Source organism: Schistocerca americana, chromosome 3 (assembly GCF_021461395.2).
Source record: "Schistocerca americana isolate TAMUIC-IGC-003095 chromosome 3, iqSchAmer2.1, whole genome shotgun sequence".
Taxonomy (NCBI): domain Eukaryota; kingdom Metazoa; phylum Arthropoda; class Insecta; order Orthoptera; family Acrididae; genus Schistocerca; species Schistocerca americana.
The window spans coordinates 663031981-663056885 of NC_060121.1; the positions used below are offsets into that span (position 1 = coordinate 663031981).

General features: G+C 40.7%; 1 protein-coding gene across 1 annotated transcript; it reads right to left on the reverse strand.

Moving 5' to 3' along the window:
* Positions 1–21383: 21383 nt before the first annotated feature.
* On the reverse strand, positions 21384–24621 carry LOC124606293 (trypsin beta-like). The gene is made up of 3 exons (XM_047138276.1): positions 24211–24621; positions 24099–24117; positions 21384–21781 (listed from the first exon to the last, which is right to left on the reverse strand). Exons 1-3 carry the CDS (start codon positions 24616–24618, stop codon positions 21384–21386), a joined length of 825 nt encoding a protein of 274 aa, XP_046994232.1. The 5' UTR covers positions 24619–24621.
* Between the last annotated feature and the right edge of the window lie 284 nt (positions 24622–24905).

The window sequence follows — 24905 nt, forward strand, 5'->3', positions numbered from 1 at the left end:
CCTGCAGGATCCTAGACAAAGTGAGAAAGCCGAAATCCAACATCTCGGTGGCGGAAAGCAGGGCGGTACCCACCCCAGAGAAGATGAGGATACTGTTATTCTACCAGCAGACAAAGGGAACGAGACGTTGCTGCTGAGAGCGGGTGTCTGCTGGGACCAGATTAATTCGCTGCTGCAGGACCAGGCCTACAAACAAGTGGAGAAGGACTCTACAACTGCTGTGACTAGAAAGACCATCGGTCTTGTCAACAACTCAGGTCTGAACCAGGACCTGATGAAAAGGCGTTACTCCAGAGCTCCGGTTCCACCACGGTTATACGGCCTCCCCAAGAATCACAAGAGGGAGGTACCACTACGCCCGATAGTAGACACGATCAGTTCTCCTATATATGGTATAGCCAACACCTGGAGCAACTACTTAAGCCTCTCGTGGGTAAATGTCCCCATCACATCAAGAATTCCATGGAGTTTGTTAAGACACTCAAGAAGTGGCGTCTTGACAAAAATGATAATATGGTCAGCTTTGACGTTACATCCCTCTTCAAGAGGGTACCGTTAGAGGACCCCTTGAAACTATTGGAAAATCATTTCGACGAAAACACAGTGGAATATTCCGCCATGCGCTCACGACCACGTATTTCCAGTGTGTGGGCAAGTTTCACCAACAGGTGGATGGAGTGGCAATGGGAACCCACTGGCACCATGTATCGCTAATTGGTACATGGAATACATCGAGGATATCGCCTTGGAAACAGCTCGCCTTAAACCCAAGGTCTTTTATCGGTATGTGGACGATACTTTCGCGGTCTGTCCGCACGGCGAGGACACTCTAATAATGGAATTCCTCAACCATCCGAACAGCATTCACGAGAACATCAAGTTCACGGTGGAATTAGTAGAGAATGGGGCCTACCCTTCCTTGATATCCTAATAAAGAAGAAAACGGACGGCACACTGAGACATTCGGCCTACCGGAAGCAGAAACACACACACCTGTACCTCAACGCCAACAGCAGCCATCACCCAGCACAACGAAAATCTGTGCTCACTACTCTTGTCCGCAGAGCTCATGACGTATGCGACAAGGACAGTTTATATACTGAGATTCAGCATCTAAATAAAACCTTCCCGAAGAATGGATACCCTAAAACACAGATTAGAAGCGCTCGCAAGATGAGCAAGAAGAAGAAGGAGAAGCACCTTCAGGAAGAAGAGGCCAACAAAAGTCTGGCGTTCCTCCCGTACGCCTGCATTCTCAACACTCACTCGATCTCATGACCCATCATGTTGGTCCATTCCATTGTCGATTTCGTGAGGCTCCTAATCTCTAGGCACAATATATATATATCACGTAGAAGAAGCTATAATTTGATGAATGACGAACACTAACTTCACTTAACGAAGATTTATTCAGCACTCGCACACACAAGAGCGCTGAGTGAACTGCTCCGGCCAGAACACATGCGGTATATATATATATATAGATTGTAGCTGGGACTTATTTGCTATTCATGCCACCAATCAATCTTTTCTAGTTCGTTCCTACAACCATATTTAACATAAGACCCTACATAGTACGTACTTCTGTTTTTACTACTCTCTATCTACTGCTACACACACTACTCTTCAAACTCTATTCTTATAGCGGCCAACCGTTTACAGCTGACATAAAAAGCCAGTGAAGAAAAGTCTACATCTATCATCAGCAATCTTCTTAAGGGATGACCCACTACATATTCTGTATCCCAATCAGATATCCATAATTTCCTGCAATCACGAATGGCAACAAAATAGTTTTACACTCTGTGGTCGCATCTCACGATCAGATATGAAAAAGAAAACCCAAAACACAGTTTAGCTTCACTACACTTTTATATATCTATGGTAGCTTGTCTTGGAAAGTAACCTTTGTCTTTCAGATAGGTGATATTCCATTCCTGGAGCAGAACATTTCATATTTAATTTATAGTTGATTTATAATTATTACTACATGAAATCTGTTCCTGTTAATTAATAACTCTTTCTGGCTGTTTTTCTTGTAATATTATCTGTAGTTTTTCCGCGTACATTATGATCCGGGCTCGTTACACTGGTCTTGGCCATTGATTTGGTGTTTCGGTCAACCATCTGGGAGCTGCGGCTCGCTTTTCAGAGGGATGCACGAGTGTGTGATACAAAAGCTGACTCCTCAGGACAGGCACTGGCTGGAGACCTAGGCATTGTTATTAATGTCATCTGTGAATTCGATCCTGCATTTTTTCGCATAATGCCCCCTAAGTAGTAGGGAGTCCGGGCTTCATTACCAGTAATTGTATTACGTAGCGTGACAAACACATGCACTAGCACAGAGCCTCAGTTTTTACAAGAATTCCCATATGGCCAAAACACATTTCAGCTGAACACCTTTTCTGCCGATGAGTCGAAATCCGAGACGCTGGGTCAAGGGAAGTAAACGCAGATAAAGATCACCACATTCCTGGACAAACAACAGACCTGCAGTATGGATAGGGATCCTTTCCTCTTCATAAAGCGATAAACCACCATTCTGACGCCGTTTTTTATTTGTGAATAACACATCGCCAAAACTGTAATTCGGCTTGTCACTGGTTAATCTATAACTATAGCAGAACAGGAGAAGACAGGAAGCCAGAGTAAAAGAAATTTGGACATGGAGACGAGCGTACAGGCTGAAGCAGGGAACAGCTCAGGACCGGGAGAGTACCTCAGAATAGTTTGAGGACTGAAGACATCGGCGTGTAACAATTTGTTACTGTTGTGAACCATCTGGTTGCAGTTGTCTTGTTAGGAAAAATATCATTGGCCATCATTTTTCAGAGCATTATTCATTGGCGCACTGGAATTACTCGAACTTGTCCAGAGGAGAAAGAGCTCTGAGATCAGTGGAGAACAAAGTTCGATTCAGGGTACAGTGGATAGTACATCTCAATGGACTGTAAGCAGAGCACACCGGCCCATCAGATGAGAGAGAATTCACTTCGTCTGGAGATCCGACAGATTCCGAATGTGTTGCAGAGGACGGCCCTCGTTACCTCCATGGAACAGAGTGCTGATCATCATGAGCAACCTCATTTTGGGTGCACAGGGTATGAGAATTACTGAGAGCTTTTAAGACAAATAGCTTTTTCGATACACCGAAACCTCAGTCATGACCCGATCAGCCATATTATTAGCATGTGTAGTTTTATTTTCTTCTGACTGATAACTGAGTGTCCTCCATGGATTTTTCTTCCCACAGTTCATGCATAGATTACATTCTCATATCATTCACGTAAACTATCGACACTTTGTCTGAAGTGTTATATTATAACTGTTCCACGTCATCTGTTGCTAACTGTCTCAGCCTTTGCAATCCTCGACACTGTTTCGCTTCACAGTTGGTCACCCTGTTTGTTATATTTTGTGAGGTTCAACATCCATGTCTCAGATTTGCTAGAGCCACATCTATTATCAATTGTGTGACATATTTTGGTAACTCGTTAGGAGTGCGTGGGGAGCGATCTCACTGTCGGCCAGCCCTACAGATGTGTTTTGTTCTGCTATTCGCAAGGGAATATCAAATGCTCACCTGTATCCTCAAACTACATTAACGATTACGTCACAGTCCTACGAAACGTGATCACCGTCTCTCTTCATCATTTTCTACGATCGCAGGTGAAACAATACTAAATGTTTCAGAAATTATATGCTAAGTATTAACGATCCTTCTTCTAGTAACCTTTCTTTGAAGTCAAGCTAAAGTCATTATTATTATTATTAAAAATGTAATTACAGTAGAAAGAAACCATTTACAATATTTTTCAGCGTTTGACCTGATCACAGTTCGAATAACAATATGTCCTACTTACCGTATAGCACTGAAACTCGTTTAGGTTTATTTATTTACGTGCCTTATCCTTCGTACTTCGAGTTGTACCGTTCTTAATCCTCTTACAGTTATTTTTTACCTATTTGCACTCGTAATTTTATTTTTAATATCCGAAGTTGTTCTCCCCTCTGTAGTATTGTAGACAGACTGATGCATAAACAGAACTTGGTAGGCATGTAAAACTGTTAGAATGGTCATAGCTAAATCATATATTTACTGATTGTCTTTAATGGCCTTATAGCTGTAAGGATATGTACCCCTGTCGCAGTGTCTCTCTCTTCGAGCTGAAGAGAAACCTCAGCAACCACATAACTAAGACCAGGTGTTCCCCCGATGCAAACAAACAGAAATATCTCTTCAAATTATGCTTCTTCACCTCAAAAACTACCGACTTAGACGAAACTAAGGCTAGAAGTGTTTTCCTCTGACTGGCCACATGAGCATACATGACGCGGAAATACCCATCTGTACCTAATCAACGTCATCATTTTCATACAAGAAATACACGATAAGAAACGTTGATACTCATTTCACACGCCAAAAGAGCAGCAAATTTCCGAAATGATCAATTTGAACCAAACTACATCCCCAATAAACTTTTGCAGTTACTTCGTTACCCCAAGCATGCAACGTTCCTAGTGGAACCAATTCGTTAAAAAAAGAAGTAACTGGCACAAATTTTTCAAAATAAAGCTTTAAAAGTTTTAAACATTCGCCTGCCACTGTACGCGTCTTTAGCAGCAGGCCTGACCCATGGGGCGGACTCACGAATGATGCTACTCGTGTGCAGTTGATAGGCGCAACTTAACAGCTTGGCGATTCTAGCTGTCCTCACACTCCAGGGACAGTGGGCAGACAAGAAAACGCTGATGACAGTTTAGTTTATGCTACTCCACAATATTATTGAGCTGTCGCAAATTTTGGTAATTGAGCACTCTGGACCAATGCTGTCGCTGAGCAGACTCTCCAAACGATAACAAAGTTCTACAACGCCATCATCACGAGGCTGTAAGACTGATACTTCGAGTGATCAGCGACTGAAATTACAAACCCCACTGACTCCTCTGTAAACAATAATTTTCCCAGAATACAGAATTCTGCACCAGTGCAGATTGTGTCCGGTAGACTGCATTGTTGTCCTATGTCATTACTATCTGGGACAGGTTCCTGAACCAATGATTAGTATTTGCATGACCGAGTGTCATAATCATGTAAGCGAATTATTTCAGTTATATCAAGGTAGGTTCCTCTGAAAAATACACGCGTAAATCTAAAACAACTAACGGCCTGTATGTACAGTAACAGGCCTTCAACCTAATTTACTTTTATTTGAAAGTAAATTTCTAATTTATTCTCATTGCTTGCAATAGTCAAGTAAAATTTTCAAAGGTAATTGCAATTGCTTCTATATTGCTGGGTACCCATGGCTTCGCTTGCAGTATTTCTACGTTTTTAAATAGCTTTTTATTTTAATGTTTTTCATAAATTTAAAAGTTAAATTTTTCTGATCTGCTTAATTTATCTAAAAGTAAATTTGTCAGAGTAAATATTAACATGTTGTGACATCTATGTAATGTCGTGTTCAAGTTCATTTCAGTGTTACAGTGCCCACAGAATATAATACCTCTCCATGAATATGCTGTCTAAGATCTTTAGTAGAGTTAACAAGGCATTCTAACATCAGTTAGAGCTGTGACCATTTGATCACCAGGCATGGTACAAAATTACGTAATCGAGTTGTATATACAACAACAGATTTCGCACGTTACCATTGTAGCTAATTCATTTGGCTGGGAAGTATGTCCAGCTAATATATTCAGTACCTAATTTATTCAGTACCTACTTTCATTCCTTGATTCATTAACAATGCCATATCAAAATATTGTAGTTCAGTGAGTTGTCATTGCCAATATTGGCAATGAGTTATATATGTTTTTCCACATAGATTCGGCAGTGGTCGGAACTGATAGCTTTGTTTCCGAGATCGACATGTTCGCGATCATGCGGCCAAGTGGTTTAGCCGATCAGAGTTTGGAGTTTTCAAATCTTCCTGAGAATGTGTTAATCCTACGGAAAGTTCTAATTTATGTTGAGTACTTCAGTTTATGATGTCTTTCGGGTCTTGGAACAGGTTCATTAGCAATATACGCTCTCAAAGTGTTCTTAATCTTGTCATCATACATAACGTACTTCATTCTTCCGTACATGAGTCAATGAATAGACTGCGTAAGACGCTCTCCGAATGATACTTGTGTTGTAGTTCACCGTACTGAGGGGAACATATCGCTGCATAGAAATTGCGTTGCCTTTAGTCAAAACCTGTTCTACTTTCTCAATGTGGTACTGCAAAACTTTGCCATTATCTACTTGCCGCAGCTTCTCTCAGTTTATTGAAGAGGTTTCAGAGATATCGTAAATGGAGGTCGCGTGTTGCTCCTTTTAAGTAGATGTCATCAAGATACGTAGCACTCATCAGGACCATTGACTGAGTTGCCTGAGATATCCTTGAGTTATGAAAATAACACTTGAGAAACCGAAAGGTCGGTATCTGTAGGTCCATAAACCTAAAGGCGTATTAATGACTATGATGTGTTGTGACCCCTCGTCAAAACGCAGTTGAACATGTGAGCCTATCAGCCACATTTTAGGGAAATAGTCTGCTCCTTGTTTATTTCGATAAAAGTACCTGAGGACCTTTTACATGGTAAACATCGATTTAGGTCGACGCCATTATGTCAGAGTTAACGTCTTCACATCGTCGCCGTCTGGTTTCTCGATAATTACTAACGGCGTAGCCAATGCGCATCTGATATTCTCAAATGGAAGTCACAAAGGCACACACACACACACACACACACACACACACACACACACACACACATATATATATATATATATATATATATATATATATATATATATATATATACAGGGTTATTACAAATGATTGAAGCGATTTCACAGCTCTACAATAACTTTATTGTTTGAGATATTTTCACAATGCTTTGCACACACATACAAAGCTCAAAAAGTTTTTTTAGGCATTCAAAAATGTTCGATATGTGCCCCTCTAGTGATTCGGCAGACATCAAGCCCATAATGAAGCTCCTCCCACACTCGGCGCAGCATGTCCCCATCAATGAGTTCGAAAGCATCGTTGATGCGAGCTCGCAGTTCTGGCAGGTTTCTTGGTAGAGGAGGTTTAAACACTGAATCTTTCACATAACCCCACAGAAAGAAATGGCATGGGGTTAAGTCGGGAGAGCGTGGAGGCCATGACATGAATTGCTGATCATGATCTCCACCACGACCGATCCATCGGTTTTCTAATCTCCTGTTTAAGAAATGCCGAACATCATGATGGAAGTACGGTGGAGCACCATCCTGTTGAAAGATGAAGTCGGCACTGTCTGTCTCCAGTTGTGGCATGAGCCAATTTTCCAGCATGTCCAGATACACGTGTCCTGTAACGTTTTTTTCGCAGAAGAAAAAGGGGCCGTAAACTTTAAACCGTGAGATTGCACAAAACACGTTAACTTTTGGTGAATTGCGAATTTGCTACACAAATGCGTGAGGATTCTCTACCGCCCAGATTCGCACATTGTGTCTGTTCACTTCACCATTAATAAAAAATGTTGCTTCATCACTGAAAACAAGTTTCGCACTGAAAGCATCCTCTTCCATGAGCTGTTGCAACCGCGCCGAAAATTCAAGGCGTTTGACTTTGTCATCGGGTGTCAGGGCTTGTAGCAATCGTAAATGGTAAGGCTTCTGCTTTAGCCTTTTCCGTAAGATTTTCCAAACCGTCAGCTGTGGTTCGTTTAGCTCCCTGCTTGCTTTATTCGTCGACTTCCGCGGGCTACGCGTGAAACTTGCCCGCACGCGTTCAACCGTTTCTTCGCTCACTGCAGGCCGACCCGTTGCTTTCCCCTTACAGAGGCATCCAGAAGCTTTAAACGGCGCATACCATCGGCGAATGGAGTTAGCAGTTGGTGGATCTTTGTTGAACTTCGCCCTGAAGTGTCGTTGCACTGTTATGACTGACTGATGTGAGTGCATTTCAAGCACGACATACCCTTTCTCGGCTCCTGTCGCCATTTTGTCTCACTGCGCTCTCGAGCACTCTGGCGGCAGAAACCTGAAGTGCGGCTTCAGCCGAACAAAACTTTATGAGTTTTTCTACGTATCTGTGGTGTGTCGTGACCATATGCCAATGAATGGAGCTACAGTGAATTTATGAAATCGCTTCAATCATTTGCAATAGCCATATATATATATATATGGGGCAGACGAATTTATTCAGTGCATTTAGAGAAAGCGAAGTTTAATTGCGGAAATAAAGGAGGAGGATAAAGGGGACGGGGAATCGGACTGGTATATTTTAGCCCAGACCACAAACTACTGTAAATACTTGGCTTAAGAATACTGAAAGGAAGATGTGTACGCGAAAGAGACCTCGAAACACCTCAGGCAGATATGTAACGCTAACGCAGATATTTAGAAGCCAAATTTTAAAACAAAGAACATTTCCCGCGGTAGATGTGGACTCAGCACATAATCTGTTATTAATGAAATGACGGTTAAAGCTAAAGAGCTAGTGAAAGGTAGAAACTGGATGATGGAACTAAACCAGGAAACGTTGGATTAGTCTAGGTGTCTTGCCCTGCTGGCTTTTCTTTGTGTTTTCTTCTCAGTCTTTAGATTGGTTTGATTCGGCGGCTACGAGTTCCTCTCCTGCAACAAACTCTTCATCTCAGTGCAGCACTTGCATCCTATTTCCACTACAGCTATTACCCCATATCGCTCCCTACAGCAGACAAGTTATTCCGTGGTATCTCATACATGTCCTATCAAACTGTCCCTTCTTCTTGTTAGTGTCTTCCCTACGTTCCGGTTTTCCTACAGTATAATATTCACTTCCGTACAAATCTGTGCTCCACACCTACATTCTCACAGATTTATTCATCAGGTTAACACCTATGTTTGACACAAGCAAAAATCTGTCGGGCAGGAATGGCCTCTTGGCCACTGCCAGAATTATTCCTATCCCATCCCGGCTTCGGCCGCCATGGGTTATTTTGCTTCGAACGTAGCACTATACCTCCACTTTGTCTCACTTGTGATCACCTATTTTGATTTTAATATTTTGACTACTCTCTTTTCTATTACTTTTGTTTTTCTACGGACTCTCAGTCTCTATTGTCTCATAGTGACCTCGAATATCCATGGCAATCAGGACGAACAAGAGGAAAACAATATTTGCTGCAATATGATGTTACAGTAAAATGCTACAAAATATCTTGATACATTGAGAAAATGATGAAAAGTTACCGCTTTTACGAAAATGTGCCCGAGAGAAGAGGTAAGTTGATATGATAAGTTACAAGCCATCGAGGACTAGTTAACCAGGTAATGTGGAGAAGGGTGGAAAGTAAAAATTTGTAGAGGGATGGAAAGGACTGACTACAGTGAACAGTTTCAAGTATTGTTAGCTGTAGTAGTCATTCGGGGATGAAGAGGATTTTAGTGGATAGATTCGCGTTCGAGAGCAGCACTAAAACAGAATTCCGACTGCTGAACAAACCATCAAAAAGGCTTATTCTTTCATTATTTGATCCTTCTGAAAATAGGTCGGCAGACGTTCCCAGCTACGCAAGTGGTCGTGAAAATTTTTGAATATTTTGCAATACAGTCAGATCAGGATAGTGGAATGCAGTACTTGTTCATTAACTTTAATTACTTACGTCTTTTCTTTTAAATGATCAAAGATATTTCTAATTTAGTTTCATGGCAGCATTAACACAATACGTCCTATCTGTAAGAAAGATGAATATATGCGTTAGATTAATGGTGTTTAGAAACGGTCATTCAGTAATGAAATTCTTGATGATTAAGAGAAACTTTACAATTCAGGCGATCACGTGGTGTACATCAGAAACTATCTACTAGGGAGTTCAAATAGTTTCTAGTTCACCATTCCGTATGTTAATTTTTCAGGATGATCTGAACGAAAATTGAATGATGAGAAACTTGCTTCGTATACAACACTGCAAGCTGTTGTTTTGTAATTTTAAAAGACTGAAGTGTTCCATCCTACTATAGAACTGACTCGCAATATCGGATTCATTTATGTTATGACGTTTTTTTAATCTTTGTTATTTCCAATAATATTGGAGAAAAAGCACAGCGATTCAAATGGCGACATGTTTCTCTACATGTATACACATGCGTTGATTTTTTCACTCTTAGGCTTGCAGGAAATGTTTGAGCCCACTTTTAGAACACTTTGTTCTGGATTTGCAGTTTTTTTTCCACATCAGGATTTATCTCTTCCTACACAGTGCATAGTCCGTTAAATTGACTATTAAAGAATTGCCAGAGGTGAATAGGAAGAATGATTTTTATTACTCAACAGATAATACGTGTCTGACAGATACGGTAACGCAGAAAAACAAATAAATTTGGCTTTTCTTAAACATTAGTACTTTAATATGTTAGTATAATGAGCAAAGTGAACAATAACTCAATAAATACCCTTAAGAAGTCATGAATACTCATATAATGGAACGCTACAATTATACTTGAACTGTGTTAAGATTGTCAGGGATAAGCTTCAAATTCATATATATTTTTGGCTAATTAATCCTTTAAACACTTAAAACACATTTTTTTTGGAACATTCAAGGCTTACAAGTCAATCACAATCCACACATTTAAATGCACTGTTCCTGTTGTTATAGTATGGCAAAGACTGCACTTCCCCTTTCTTTCCAGTTTGTCACCCTCTCTTCTTCCTCTTTCTCCGTCTTAGAGTCTTTTATAAGGAGATATTCAATTATTATTCTCAAGCCTCTTCATAAATTTGCGATAAGTAGCCTATTTTCACGATGGGATGTTACTAGACTGACTGACTGACCATGACGCATCTTCGCCTGATAATAATTGTACTGCAAAGAGATATTGCAGTTCTTCACTGTACTAATGTATATTGAAGTAAAAAACACTGATAGAGGCCAGCGTCTGAATTTTCTGTTGGATGAGTAGTACGCACATTTTTGGTCTAGTGTATCTACTCCACAATTTGTGCTGTTGTAGAAAGACACAATTTCTTGCTTCCCTGTCACTTCATCCATCATCCACCCCTTTTGAGAAATGCCTAATGGTCCATTGTATTACTTTGTTCTTCCTACGGACTACTGACAGCAGAGTAATTTTATCACTGAGTCCATAAAGAGAAGAGCCAACAGCTCTATTCTTAGAAGGCAGGAATTCCGGTTTATTTTTCTTTAGTGTTCCTACATATGTTAACCATTTGCTCTCACGTTCTCTAACTTGTTCTACAGAGGAAAACCAATTGTCAGCAGGTACATATCTGTTGCTATCTACAGTTTGATGCACTGACAAAAGAACTGATTACGTAGGAACACCAAACATTATTTCTTCATTGTTCAGTCCAGCACTGTCAGAACCATTACCAGTGTATGTGTAGGGACTGTATAATTATGATGTGTGGGTACCTGCCAGAAAGATATTTTTATTACATACTTGGTAGGCTTTTTGGGCAAATACACATTGAAGTCACATCTGCCACGAAATGGTGCAAGCATTTTATCTACACAAAAATATTCTCCAAGGGAGTACAGTTTTTGAAAGTTAGTGATGGATTTGGAAAAAATTCCCGAAGGTGATGCTGAATTGTCTCCCATCTTCCGTATTTCTCTTTTTTCAGGCTCGTCAAGTCACAGACTAACAAGGTGTGGAACCGCTTTACTGACATTGTGGCCCTCAATATAGATCTTCCAATTCGGTCAGTAGAGAAGAGTGACAGCTAATCTTCGTGTCCAGAGCTACAGATGGAAGTTAGCATACAAAGCACGATAAGTGATTTTATTTCATACAGATCTGTAGATTTGTAGTTACTTTGCTGATGTACTTCAGTCCTGTTGCTGTACTTAAACGTTTAACATTTGTCCATATCACAGTTATTTCTATTAGTTCATATCAGATGTCGAAGACCCAATATTTTTATCTCGTCTTGCTTTAGTTGGTTCTTTTGATTACCAACAAATTCCATTTTTTCCTTCGTAAACGTAAGGAACTGACATATCGTTATTTTCTTGCTCACCAGTGCAGAAAAAGTGAACACCTGCAAAGGAGTCTTTGTCATCGGAGGCGGACATGGAGGTGGATTTTTTCTGAATAAAAGAAAGGATCTCAATCAGGAAGGTCGGAAAATAAATGCTCTACTTACATGGCCTCTTCATCTACTTCTTCCCACATCCTTGCAAGATTTTCTTCAAACTTTGGATAATCCCCTCTCAATACTTCTGCTTGCCTTCTCTGTCGTGATGTAGATGGAACCACCTTCATTTTTCCACCTTGCCATATATTACAATAATTCTAGAACTTTGTAACTTAGCCGAATGTTTAGAAGAAAATGCACGTAGTTCTACTCACCAGATGTGAAAGTATAGTTTTTGGAAATGCGTGTCTAATAGACAAGTAACAAAACTCGCGTTACCGGAAACACGTGTCTCACAGACACTGTGGTATTTGAGGAAACTACAATTATTTCACAGGTTTGACAAGCTGCGACAAGGTCGCGAATTGAACAGTGACTTGAAAATAGAATGAATTTCGTTTCTTCACGTCTATGGTCTCAAATTTTAAGTCTTCAAACTACCAGTTTCGGTCAGCAAACACCACCTTCAGATATGTTTTTTGAAAACGTGTCCTAATTTAATAGGACATGTTTCTATAAAACATATCGCGATTGCTGACCGAAACCAGTAGCCTGAGGACTTAAAAATTTGTGACCACAGACGTGAAGTAAAGAAAATGGTTCCACGTATTGAAAGTATCTAAGCAAAATTGTTAACTTTTTTTATTGTGAAAGTATCAATGATAATATTGTTCTAAATTAATTTTTCAAAAAACCTGCATCTGACTGCGTCTATGAACTTGTTTCTTGCACTCCTAAATGCAACATGTATTTGATTCAGCAATCAAGTTTAAGAGAATAAAGCTGATTGTGCAATGGCATTAAGATGGTACTGAAAAATTAACTTTTGGCCCTAATGTTTACTTAATGAGACTATATTTTGACCTAAATAACGCCAGTTCTGAAATGGCATAAAATTAGTTATTTGAATTATCTTGGCACTGACAACGTTAGTTCGTCCAAAATCGATTTCAAACCATGAATTGCACATATATATTGCGTAGAGGCCTCATTTTCTTTACATTCTATCATTGATGGGTAACTTTACTTTATTCATTTTCATATTCAATACCAGCATAGGATGTGGAATATGATTTAGGATGCTAGATTTAAACAAAACGTTGATCTCAATATATATATTGTTAAAATTTAAAGTCATACACAAAACCTACCATTTCAAACATTTTTGTAGCACTAATCACTCTTACAAAAAATTTTACAAAACTCTTACTGCGTCAAATTTTGGACGTTCAAATCCTAACCCTGAACATTATCTAAAAAAAACCTATTTATAATGATTTTATAGCTTCTCTCATTTACGTGCTAAAGTTTGGTCAGGGGTAGCGACCTACATTAACGCTGTCACCACACGTCTCCTCTCTCCGGGCACCTACCTGCGACTCCCCGGTTTTTTACTGCGTGCGCCCGGCTCTCTTAACCATCAAAGATCCTCCTACTCAAAGATATCACACTCGTTCCACCTTTCGGTTGGCAACTACCGACTTTATTCAGTGGAGCTACCCTGATCAGACCTTAGCACGTACCTTTCAGTATAACCGTCACCGTCCACGATCAATCACACCACAAACTGACAAAACAATGGTGTGCAACTACATAGCCATTCCCGGCAAGAGCGCAAACAGTGTTGCAAACTGACAAAATAAAAATGCACGTGTGTCCCAGAGACATATGCTTCCTCCTAAGGGTTAAACATAAAATATCTTCGCCTTTTTCTGCTCATTACATCTAAAAATTTCCTTGGCTAGGCACTCCTGTATACCTCTTACTTATCTTGATAAGGGAAAATCATGTTACTAAATAGTATGGATCGTTGTATCTCCCATAAGCGAGAACGTGATGTTTTATCTCCGGTAAGAAGGCAGAGTTTTTCATAAAATCTCAGCTACTTTGACCCTATCTAGGAACCTTAAATGACGAAGCATGCCACATTATGAATTATTACACTGTGTTATTGGGGACTGATAAGCCGGATTGCTTTGTATGGACTTAGGAACTGGGGGCATTAAGAGCCACCAGAGAGGTGTCCAAGTCCGTCGCCGTCCACTGCTTGCTGGTCGCTGCCTGCAGTGGCGCTCTCTCCGCAATGTTCCGCAGACTCAGACCTCTCCTTAATGGCAGCATCGTGGGCGGTGGGCCTATGGACACCTCCCAACTCTCGCAGCAGATCTTGCTCCAGCTGAACAGCTTCCATCAATTTGGCGGCTCCATCATCAGCTGAACGTGGGTCCTGAGGGCAGCGCATTGCATCGTCGTGCTAGCGCAGACATGCTCTCAGTGGGGGCTGGCACCTCGACTCGTGAAAGCGACAGAACCTTCTACGGTCTTTCAGTCGTGATTAAACACTCATCAACGCGTGCAATTGATATTGCACTCATTGAGATTTCCGGATCATTGTTCTCTGACAACAAATTCTAGGTGCTGCTCCCACAACAAATTTACTCTTTTCAGTAACTCAGTACATCTCAGTACTTTTTTGCGTTTCACAACAAAATTCAGTTCTCATAAAAGAATCTAACAGCATTAGTTATGTAAGGACTTGTGTCCATTAGTCACTCTGGACGGGTAACTTGGACGGGAATGTAGAATGAATTTGCACACGTACTGAATGGCTATGCTGTCTTCCCTTCATATTACAGACGAGTGAAGCCAAATGAAATATATGGTACTTATGGTCCTCCCATTATACAAACAACGGTTTTGTCTAATGCTTAAACGCATTCATCAAAATAAAATGGAAACTGATTAACGTAGTCACTGATGATGATGACGGAACATTCTTTGGGCATTAAATGGGACAGTTCTTTGCACAAGACGCGGAACTGCATCTCAACCACTAGCCTGCAAATGCTGCCGCTGTCAGAGCTTCATCACTAGACAGTAATTACTTGAACCATTTCTCAATAGTCTCAAGGGACACAAAAATGTAGCTCCACAACTGTCACAGTTTGTAAACATTGTTGGTGGTATCAGATTTCAAGTGCAATTTATTTGGGGTTTGAATGGAAATATTCAGATTTCTGCGAGTAATTACTTATGTATGGTGACACAGTAATATTCATTTGTGCATCCCTGTGATGTTGGATAATAGGTCTGATTTCCGAGTGTTGGCAGGTGGCTTAGTGCTGGAGACAGCTGACCCCTGTAACAGGCTGTAGTCCCGTATGAGATGCCTACCTAGCAGACCGTACAATCTGACAATGTTTCTCAAACTCTTTCGAAAAAGAATTTATGACTATAACATTTATCGGACATGCCGTTGTTATTCATTTGCATTGGAGAATAGACGGACTGCAGATGAGAGGTGCTGACGAAATTGTATGTCATCCTCGAAATTAATTGCAATGTTGTACCTTGTTTCATGCCCGCAAAGCTGAAACCTGATTTATATTTCTGATACAGCTGTTTGTTGTTTGTACACAGATTTATAATGAGATATAAATTTTGCTTGCAGGTTCCCGCTAGTGTGAATACTGTCGAGCGTGTTTAAAATCAAATGGTTCAAATGGCTCCGAGCACTATGGGACTTAACATCTGAGGTCATCAGTCCCCTAGAACTCAGATCTACTTAAACCTAACTAACCTAAGGACATCACACACATCCATGCCCGAGGCAGGATTCGAACCTGCGACCGTAACGCTCCCGCGGTTCCAGACTGAAGCGTCTAGAACCGCTCGGCCACAACGGCCGGCGAGCTTGTTTATTAAGTAATTGTTTGGAAAACAGTGATATGATCTATTTCACAACAGAAACTGTCTCGGTTGCAAACCTTTTTAATGTCAATGGCGCGTTTCACACTTTTGAGGCATCAGCAAATCGAATAAAAGCAGCTGGATACGGGACCCAGCAGTCTTAAAACCGCATATAATGAAAAATAGACACCAAGGTAACCGGATATATAGTCCGTCTGGCTCGAAACATCTAAATTATGAAGTGGACCTTGAGAACACCAGCCTGTTCCACCATGGCAGTACAAGATAGGGCCACACATTTTTAATGTGGTCTATTTACAGAAAAATGCAAAAACTGGTAAAAGATTTTATCGAGGCATGCAAGTTTCTGTTCCCGAGAAATTTAGGAATTCATAACACAAAATTAACTCTAGAACTAATCTTGGTAATTAGCTTGAAGGGACTGAAAACTAGATACACAAAACTTGTAGATTACAGAGGGCTTTTCAGAGCATTTATAGGAATTCATTTTTTTTTTTTAATTTGAAGGTTGCAGAGATAAAATGCAGGTAGCAAAACGATATCTGCAGTTTGTACAGAAATCAGCTAAATCTCATAAATCTTGAATGGAAACCAGGAATACGTAATATGAGTTTAAGTGTTGATACGCTGTAGACTGTTTAAGTGTTCGTCTGAAAAGTTGCCTTGTGTGGAAGTGAGACGTGGATGGAAAACAAATCAGTAAAGAAGAGAAATGAAACTTCAGAAATGTGGTAGCAGAGAAGAAGGTTGAAGAAGGTTGAAGAGTTCATGGGTAGCTCGAATAACTACAGTAAAGTCAATGAATCGAGCTGGAAGAAAAATTAAATTTAAGGCACAATTTGATGAGAAGGAGAGGTCGATTGGTGCGACGTGACTTGAGGCATAAGTTGGTACTTTGGCAATGGAAGGAAGAGCGGTGGGTTGAGGAAACATAAGCTGTAAAAGGTGACTAGGAGTTGAATGCAGTAAGTGGATTCTAATACATGCTGGTTTCAGTAGCTGCGTAAAGATGACGATGCTTGTAAAAGATAGACTTGCGTGCACAGCAGTATATTAAACATATAGAATTTCGTAACACAGTGCAAATGTTTTGCTAAAAGGATAATGCTGATGTAATAAACGTGAATGTTTTCTTGAAGCTTTCAGACTCTTCTTTACATTGCTTTTAACATAATTATTAATGTAATTGCTACAGTTTTATATAGCTTGATCTTGTTGTATGTGAGGTATTGCATACAAGGACCTACCCAGATATAAGCGTATGTATTCAGGTAGCAACAATTTCCAATGAATGTCAAGGAATTTAGTACATATCACAAACGAAAGGGGCATGTTGCTACAACAGATGAAATATCACCGTGATACGTTATCATCTGTTAAATGAAAACAGCGCTTCGTAACACACAATTTCTACCAAAAAGTGGAATTTATGTTATATGGTTGAGATGATGTATTTTCTCTGGTTATCGACAGGGTGCTATGAATACGACGACCACATTATGCAGGTGGTGAGGCTAGGCAACTCGGAGCTAGCTCGAGGCAGAGCAATGTCCATCACGAGCTGGGGTGCACTCTCCTCTGGAGACAATTCCTCCCAGCAGCTGCAGGTAGTCATCACGTCTGTCGTTGAGCGGAGTGTGCGTAAAGATGGCTACGGCAACACCGTTACAGAGAACATGATCAGCACCGGCGAAGAGGAGGGCTGCGAGGACTTGTCCCAGGACGACAGCCGCGGGTCTCTAGTGGAGGGATCCACCAGGTCTCCTGGGGCCCGGGTTGTGCTTATCCTAGCAACTTTGGTGTCTAACGTGCCCGCTGCTCGGTCCTGGATAACCGAAAAGAACGGTATCTAGTGAGGCGGTTCTGCCGAGGCCTGCTTATGCCAGTATTGTGAGAACCTTGCAATAAAAGGTTGTTTCCTAGATATGATAGTACAATCTGCCTTAATATCCTTATCAATGCGTCCTACAGATTGATTAGACGAGATAAACTTTTTGTTCCACTTATTTAAGAGAAGGTCTTTAAGAATATGAAACAGGTCTTATATCAAAAATACGTTAATAAAGAATGATTAAATCCAAACTAAACATTAAAAAATGAAATAATTTGTGGTCCAGATATATGGTTGCCCCTTATACTCACTTAAACAGGCACATTAGTTCGTCACCCTTGAAAACATAGAATAACAACGTTTAAACTATTACGTAGTCTTACTATATTTAGTACCCACAGATAAATAAACACAAGGACTGACTGATGATATAATATTTATCCAAAAGATCATTAGATTAGAAGAAAAACACATTCTATATATAAACCTAAAGAAATCGCATTAAAATGTAAACCAAACACCAAAACATATGTCCAACTCTTAACATGTAAGAACATTGCACTTGCTGCAATTCTCAGCCAATCAGGTCAAGGCACAATTAAATGTCGGGCTATCGCTTATGCCTTGTGATCATCGACAGCAAGATTACTTAAAATTTAGAAATTTTAATTGCGAGTAAATATCTGAATAACGCTTTTGTGAAGTGCATTGAATTAATTGTAGCGGAGGTGTGTAAAATTGTAAAAGTTGGTAGGAAAAACGTAAACCACTAAACGTCAGAGTATAATACGAATGTCAGAGGCTTCTCTGGTGTACTGTGTAATACTGCTGACACTGATGAGAATGAAGGCGACTTCCACGAGTAGTTTCCCACCTATTTGCAAAGTAAAATCATTTTAAATACTGTTCTGGTAGATTCTAATTCTACTGACTAAAATATGGGTATTTGCACTACTAGTAGAACAATGCTTATGTTGTAAGGAGGCAGGAGCCTTCATTATACTTGTTGTATCATATGTGAAGGGGTTTATGAGCAAATTCAACAATAAGAATCTGACCAAAACATATAAATAATAAGAATATGAGCAAAAGATATAAGAAGTCAAGGGAATCTGATACATTTGTAGCAGAATGAGCATTCCATTTATAGTACGTAGACCTAATTTTGTGTAACTGGAAACATAAGACTTTTACTACTTCCAGGATTCACTGAATACTACACTCACTGAGACTGAAAGAGCCAACGGCCTTGCCGCAGTGGTAACACCGGTTCCCCTCAGATCACCGAAGTTAAGAGCTGTCGGGCACGGCTAGCACTTGGTGGGTGACCATCCGGTCTGCCGAGCGCTGTTGGCAAGCGGGCTGCACTCAGCCCTTGTGAGGCAAACTGAGGAGCTACTTGATTGAGAGGTAGCGGCTCCGGTCTCGGAAACTGACATACATCCAGTGACGCTTATGAGCTGAAGATGACACGTCGGCCGGTCAGTTCAGGTTCATCGTTGACCCTTGCACTCAGGAATTTTTTTTTTTTTTTTTTCTACAGGGGGCAGTTAAACGTCTGACCAACTGACCAAACACGCTGAGCTACCGTGCCGTCTATCCATAAGCCACGGATAACATAGAAATTAGCACGGATGATATTCGGATATGTCCGAAGGAACAGCCATCATACACATATAATTACGGCGTCACAAGCCAAGGATCATTAATGTGCGAATGCACACATACGTTCTAACTTACGTGGAAAGAGTCCTTGCCACGAGCATTGAGATTTTTCCGCAGAGAGCACTACTTTCGTAGTACGTGGAGTAACTTGAGAATATGGATCTTCTGGAGGCGTCATTCAGATAAGTCCGTGCAGCCGCGTTCATTTCCGTGTCCTTGGTCGTTTAGGCATTACAGCGCCTGGATAGTAAGCTGGAGATTCCGGGTTCTAATCCCGGGGGATCACACATTTCAACTCTCCCTGATGACTTCTATCAACGACCCGTACACAGTTAATGTTTGTAATTCACTGAAATTTCAAATACATAATATTTCGCTATGGAAATGCATTTCATGAAATTCGTTTTGTAATTACAAGTAAAACGGATTAAATATCTGCCAGTTATGTTACGTGTGATAGATAGCAACTATAAGGAGTCGTCAATTTAACTGCGGCAAAGAACTATATGTTTATTAAACGAGTCATTTCTACACAGGGTTTGCGAGATGGGAGCTTCGTAACAGCTGTAATGTCCGATTAAGGAACGTTTGACTGTGGGCGTTGTTGTACCGTTAGATATGGCTCTAAGCACTATGGGACTTAACATGTGAGGTCATCAGTCCCCTAGACTCAGAACTACTCAAACCTAACTAACCTAAGGGCATCACACACATCCATGCCCGAGCCAGCATTCGAACCTGCGACCGTAGTAATCGCGCGGTTCCAGCCTGAAGCGTGTAGAACCGCTCGGCCACTACTGGCGGCTGTGTCGTTACCTCAGGTAGCATGCCCATAGACCAGATGTGTAATCCTTATTAAGAACTACCACTGTACTTGACTCTGGAGAATAACCACTCGTATAGTGATGCTGTAGAATGTAAGTTATTTACAGTTCCCTCTATTGAACTACCTGCAGGTACAGACACAGGTTAAACATGTTTCACGCATAGAAAACATTATGCTTATTGATGTCACTGCACTAATTAACCATTTCTCACCAGTTTTCGAAAGTTTTAATTCTTATATTATGTTCTTTTCTATTAGTTAATGTCGTGAATCACCTCTGTACCGTCATATTTACAGGCCTAAGCCGATACATTTCATTTAGTAAAGACGTTACATTAACTGTCCGAACATCATATTTTTGAAGTTACTTTGGTAAACGCTACCCCCTGGCAAGAAGCACTTTCATATTTTAATCTTAACGTCTGCATTATGCATGTAAGAGAATCCTATTAGGAAACTTGCAACACAATTACTTTCTGAGGTTAATTTTTGTAGCAAGAATCTCTTTGAATTATTCTTCAAATAAATTCACAGTACACATTATACACCGAAAAAAAAGGATTTATAGACCTGATGATATAAAGACACCATTCCGTCGCTTACATCTGACAATATTTGGCCTTTTCAGATCCCTCCAGAATCCTTTGTTTCGCATAGCTATCAATCACATTTAAAAGCTCGTCACTCTTGCATAATAACACATAAACTATAATCTATCAGTTTCTTTATATGAATTCACATTTTCATTAAACAACACGAAATTGAAGTTATTAGTTCCACAGATCATAGTTACAAAACATATACAGGAAGAGAGAAAAAACCTGCATTCTCTCTCCGATGTGAAAAGGAAAAGAAAGAAATAGACCACGTGCTAGTTTGACTCACGCTCTGAGGCTTCTATACACATTTCTTAATGTATATAGACAGTTCGTTCATCCCAGAAATCTTGAATGTTGACGATTTCTTCTTGTCATCATCGCTGATACTGGGAAAATATCAATCACCGGAATTCCAAATTTTCGAGGGTGCTATAATTTTAATTTTGTTCCACTACGTATTTTTGTTCTACATCGTGTTTCACAGAGGATCTTCTGACTTGGGATATGTGGAGAATAAGGTATATCTGGTCTACTCGATTCTATAGGACACGTTGGTAAGGACAATAAAGCAGACTATAATAGCGTAGATATGAAACAATCTTTTATTGTTAGGTTCTCCTGTTCTATGTACAGTCTTCACTTAAACAGGGCTCGAAGGAGTCGCCAAGCCATACGCCGGTTTTTTCGGTTATCCAGGACCGAGCGGCGGGAACATTGGAGTAGACGCCAGGGTAGCCGGCCTCAGCGCATATTCTGCCCCAGGAGACGACACCGTACTGGGTGGAACCCTCCACAAGAGGTCCGCCACTGTCGCCCTGGCACGAGTCTTTGCCGCCCTCCTCTTCGCCAGCGCAGATCATGCTGTCCGTGATGGAGCCGCCGTAGGCCTCGTTACACACACTCCGCTCAACGATGTGCGTGGTGACTGCCTGCAGCTGCGTGGCTGAGCTGCAGGACCTGCAGTTGCCCCAGCCCGTGATGGTCACTGCTGGCACAGCTCCGAGCTGCCGAGGCTCACCACCTGCAGAACACGGCCGTTATAAACATGCTGCAGACAGCCAAGGAAAGTAATACATTGTCTCAATCACTGTATAATTTTTCCCTTTCATACTGTATTACGCTTTACGGAGCAATATTAATATATACCAATATATCAAGTTGATATTGCAAGTTTTGTCACAAGACACTTGTTCCGCTGGCGAAATGAGTAAAATTTCGTGGCATTGAAGGGAAACTTTTACTCCCTGAATATATATATAGTTTCATCTAGGTAGGCCCTTCTTTGCATTAACCAACATACAACTTAAACTTGAGTTGCGTCACTTACAAAAATTATCATACTACGAAAAGGGTGAAACCTTGAACAAAACGTTCACGTTTATTAAATCACTATTAAATTTTAGCAGACTATAAGCGCTGTGTTATTAAATAAAATACTTTTACCATGTTGCTGATTGTTGTCGCGGCTTCAGTTTGAAGGCTAGGTTGATGCTGCTCTGCCTGCTAGTCTATCTTTCACAGACGTCATATTATCTCAATATACCTACTGACACCAACATTCACTTTAACCTGCCTACTGTGTGAACCCGTTGGTAACTTCCTACAAATATATCCCTACGCACCGAACTCCTTTGAATTACCAAAGTAACAACTTCTTGATGGGACAAGTCGTGTTCCATCGGCTGCTCTCATCTTTTCATCACATTGTGCCTTAATTTTCTGTTTTTTGTTTTGTTTTGCAATAGGATTTCATTTTCAACAGTTACTCGGTCTACCCATGTAGTCTCTGCAAGTCCATCCCCTAAACTTATACTCCGTGTTAAAAAATTATTCTAAATAAATGCTTTTCTTGCTATTCCCAGTTGCCTTTCTCTTCATTTTAGGCATTATAATGTATTACTTTTACCCAAAGAGCAAATCTCACCCACCACTTTCGTCCTCTTATTTTTGAACTCAGCATCAACATATCTAATTTGAGTACATACCATTACCCATCCGTTACTTTTCTATTGACTTCCATTGCATAAACTCTTTCAATTGACCGTCCATTCCGTTCAATAGGTCTAACAACTCGTTTTCCGTTTCTGAAAGAGATACACTCTGATCGGTAAACATCCAATTTTATATTTCTTTCTCCTGATCCTTAACTCCATATTTTTATTTATCCTTGGCTTCCTTTACTGCTTCCTGCATGTGCAGACTAAATTTGGAGTAGCCTACAAAGTTGTATTACCCCCCTTTCGATTGCTCCTTCCCTACCATGATTCATAGCTACCATCTCTTTTCTGTATAAGACATAGACATCCATGTGCTCTCTGAATTTAGCCTGTATGCTGTGCACCTCTTACAGGTCACCAGCCAGAACAGAGGTCATGCGTCTACAGCACTATGCCACTTACCAACACTCATGAACCAGACTGTTATAAATGGGTCTGTGGGACTCCTCTTTAAATAAACGATTAACATGAAGAAGCCGGCCGGAGCGGCCGTGTGGTTCTAGGCGCTACGGTCTGGAACTGAGCGACCGCTACGGTCGCAAGTTCGAATCCTGCGTCGGGCATGGATGTATGTGACGTCCTTAGGTTAGTTAGGTGTAATTAGTTCTAAGTTCTAGGCGACTGATGACCTCAGAAGTTAAGTCACATAGTGCTCAGAGTCATTTGAACCATTTTAACATGAAGAAGTGAAGGTACAGCTACAGCAAGTAGTTAGTAATCTCGTAGACAACTACAGTGCAAAAACGACAATGATCTTATCTGACATCAGAGAGATGCTAAAATGAAATTGGCAGTGTCTGAATTCATACATATGAAATTTCTCGGCGGAATCTGAATATATGTATTAAAACCCCAAATAGTTCGCGTAAGATATCTGACCGAGTCAACGATGTGTAAAATCCCTCACTGCTGTTTAGCAACCACTGCTCTGCTGGCTGTTAAGCACAGTTGTCCCTAACTTAATATATGTTACAATTATTCGTCGTCTAGTTGCGAACTCTGATAGCAGCCGCATTTGCAGACTATATTATTGGAATGCATGTCCGTGTCTTATGACAAAAAAGAAATATAATCTTCCTTTTAATGCCCAAACGTATTTCGGCTCCTTTTTGTCATCATCAGATAGTACGTTTCACTCAGTTTGCATTTTACTCCGCTGAGCATTAGACAGAAATGTGGTCTTTATAATAGGCTGGTCGTAAAAGCTATTATTTCATTTGCTTCCAGTCGTCAGTAATATTATGCAAAGAGAATATCTCGATTGAGTGTGTAGTATAAATTCATATTCTACATTGTCATCCAAGTTCACCATCCAGAATCTCTAAGATGACAGGTGCTTACATACCTGTTTGCTTCGAATCTATGGAATAACAATTGATTTACATTATTAACTGCAAAGAGTATTAAAATGCAATGTATTTTGAAAAAAAGTAATTTCATAGTGGAGCAGTACCTGCACGTTGTTGTCAAAGGAGAATGAACCGGAAATCTCAAGAAGTGCAAAGTCGTATTCACGCGTGGAAGAGTCATGAAGCTCATGTTCAATCACACTGGAAACATCGTAGACGGTTCCACCGCTATTACGAATTGAACTGCCAGTCCGGACTGAGAGCATGTCTGCGCTGTAACCGACGATGCAGTGCCCCGCCGTCAGGACCCACGTGGAGCTGATGATAGAGCCACCGCAGCTATGGGAGCCGAACTCCTGCAGCGAGACCTGCCACGGGAACTGCGAGATGTCCACAGGCTCCCCGCCCACGATGCGGCCATCAAGGAGAGGCCTGGGCGTGCGGACCCTGGTGGAGGGCGCGGCGCTGCAAGCAGCGACCAGCAGGCAGAGCACGGCGGCGGACTTGAACATCTCTCTGGTGGCTCTCAATGCCCCCAGTTCGTCAGTCCATAAATAGTGAGCTGGCTTATCAGTCCTCGCCAACGTAATCTAATATGTCATAACGTGACAAGCTTTGTTTCTCGGGGTGTCTGGAGAAGGTCGAAGCAGTTGACGTACAACACAATACATCTTAAGTATTTACGCAGAAACAGCATCACATCCTCGCTGATAGGAGGTACAATTGAATAACATCACTTTCTTTTATCAAGATAAATGACAGTTACACAGGTGTGCCAAGCCAAACAAATTGTCAGATA

Coding starts and splice junctions, on each gene's coding strand:
- LOC124606293 (XM_047138276.1), bottom strand. CDS start 24,618: ATGTTCAAGTCCGCCGCCGTGCTCTGCCTGCTGGTCGCTGCTTGCAGC.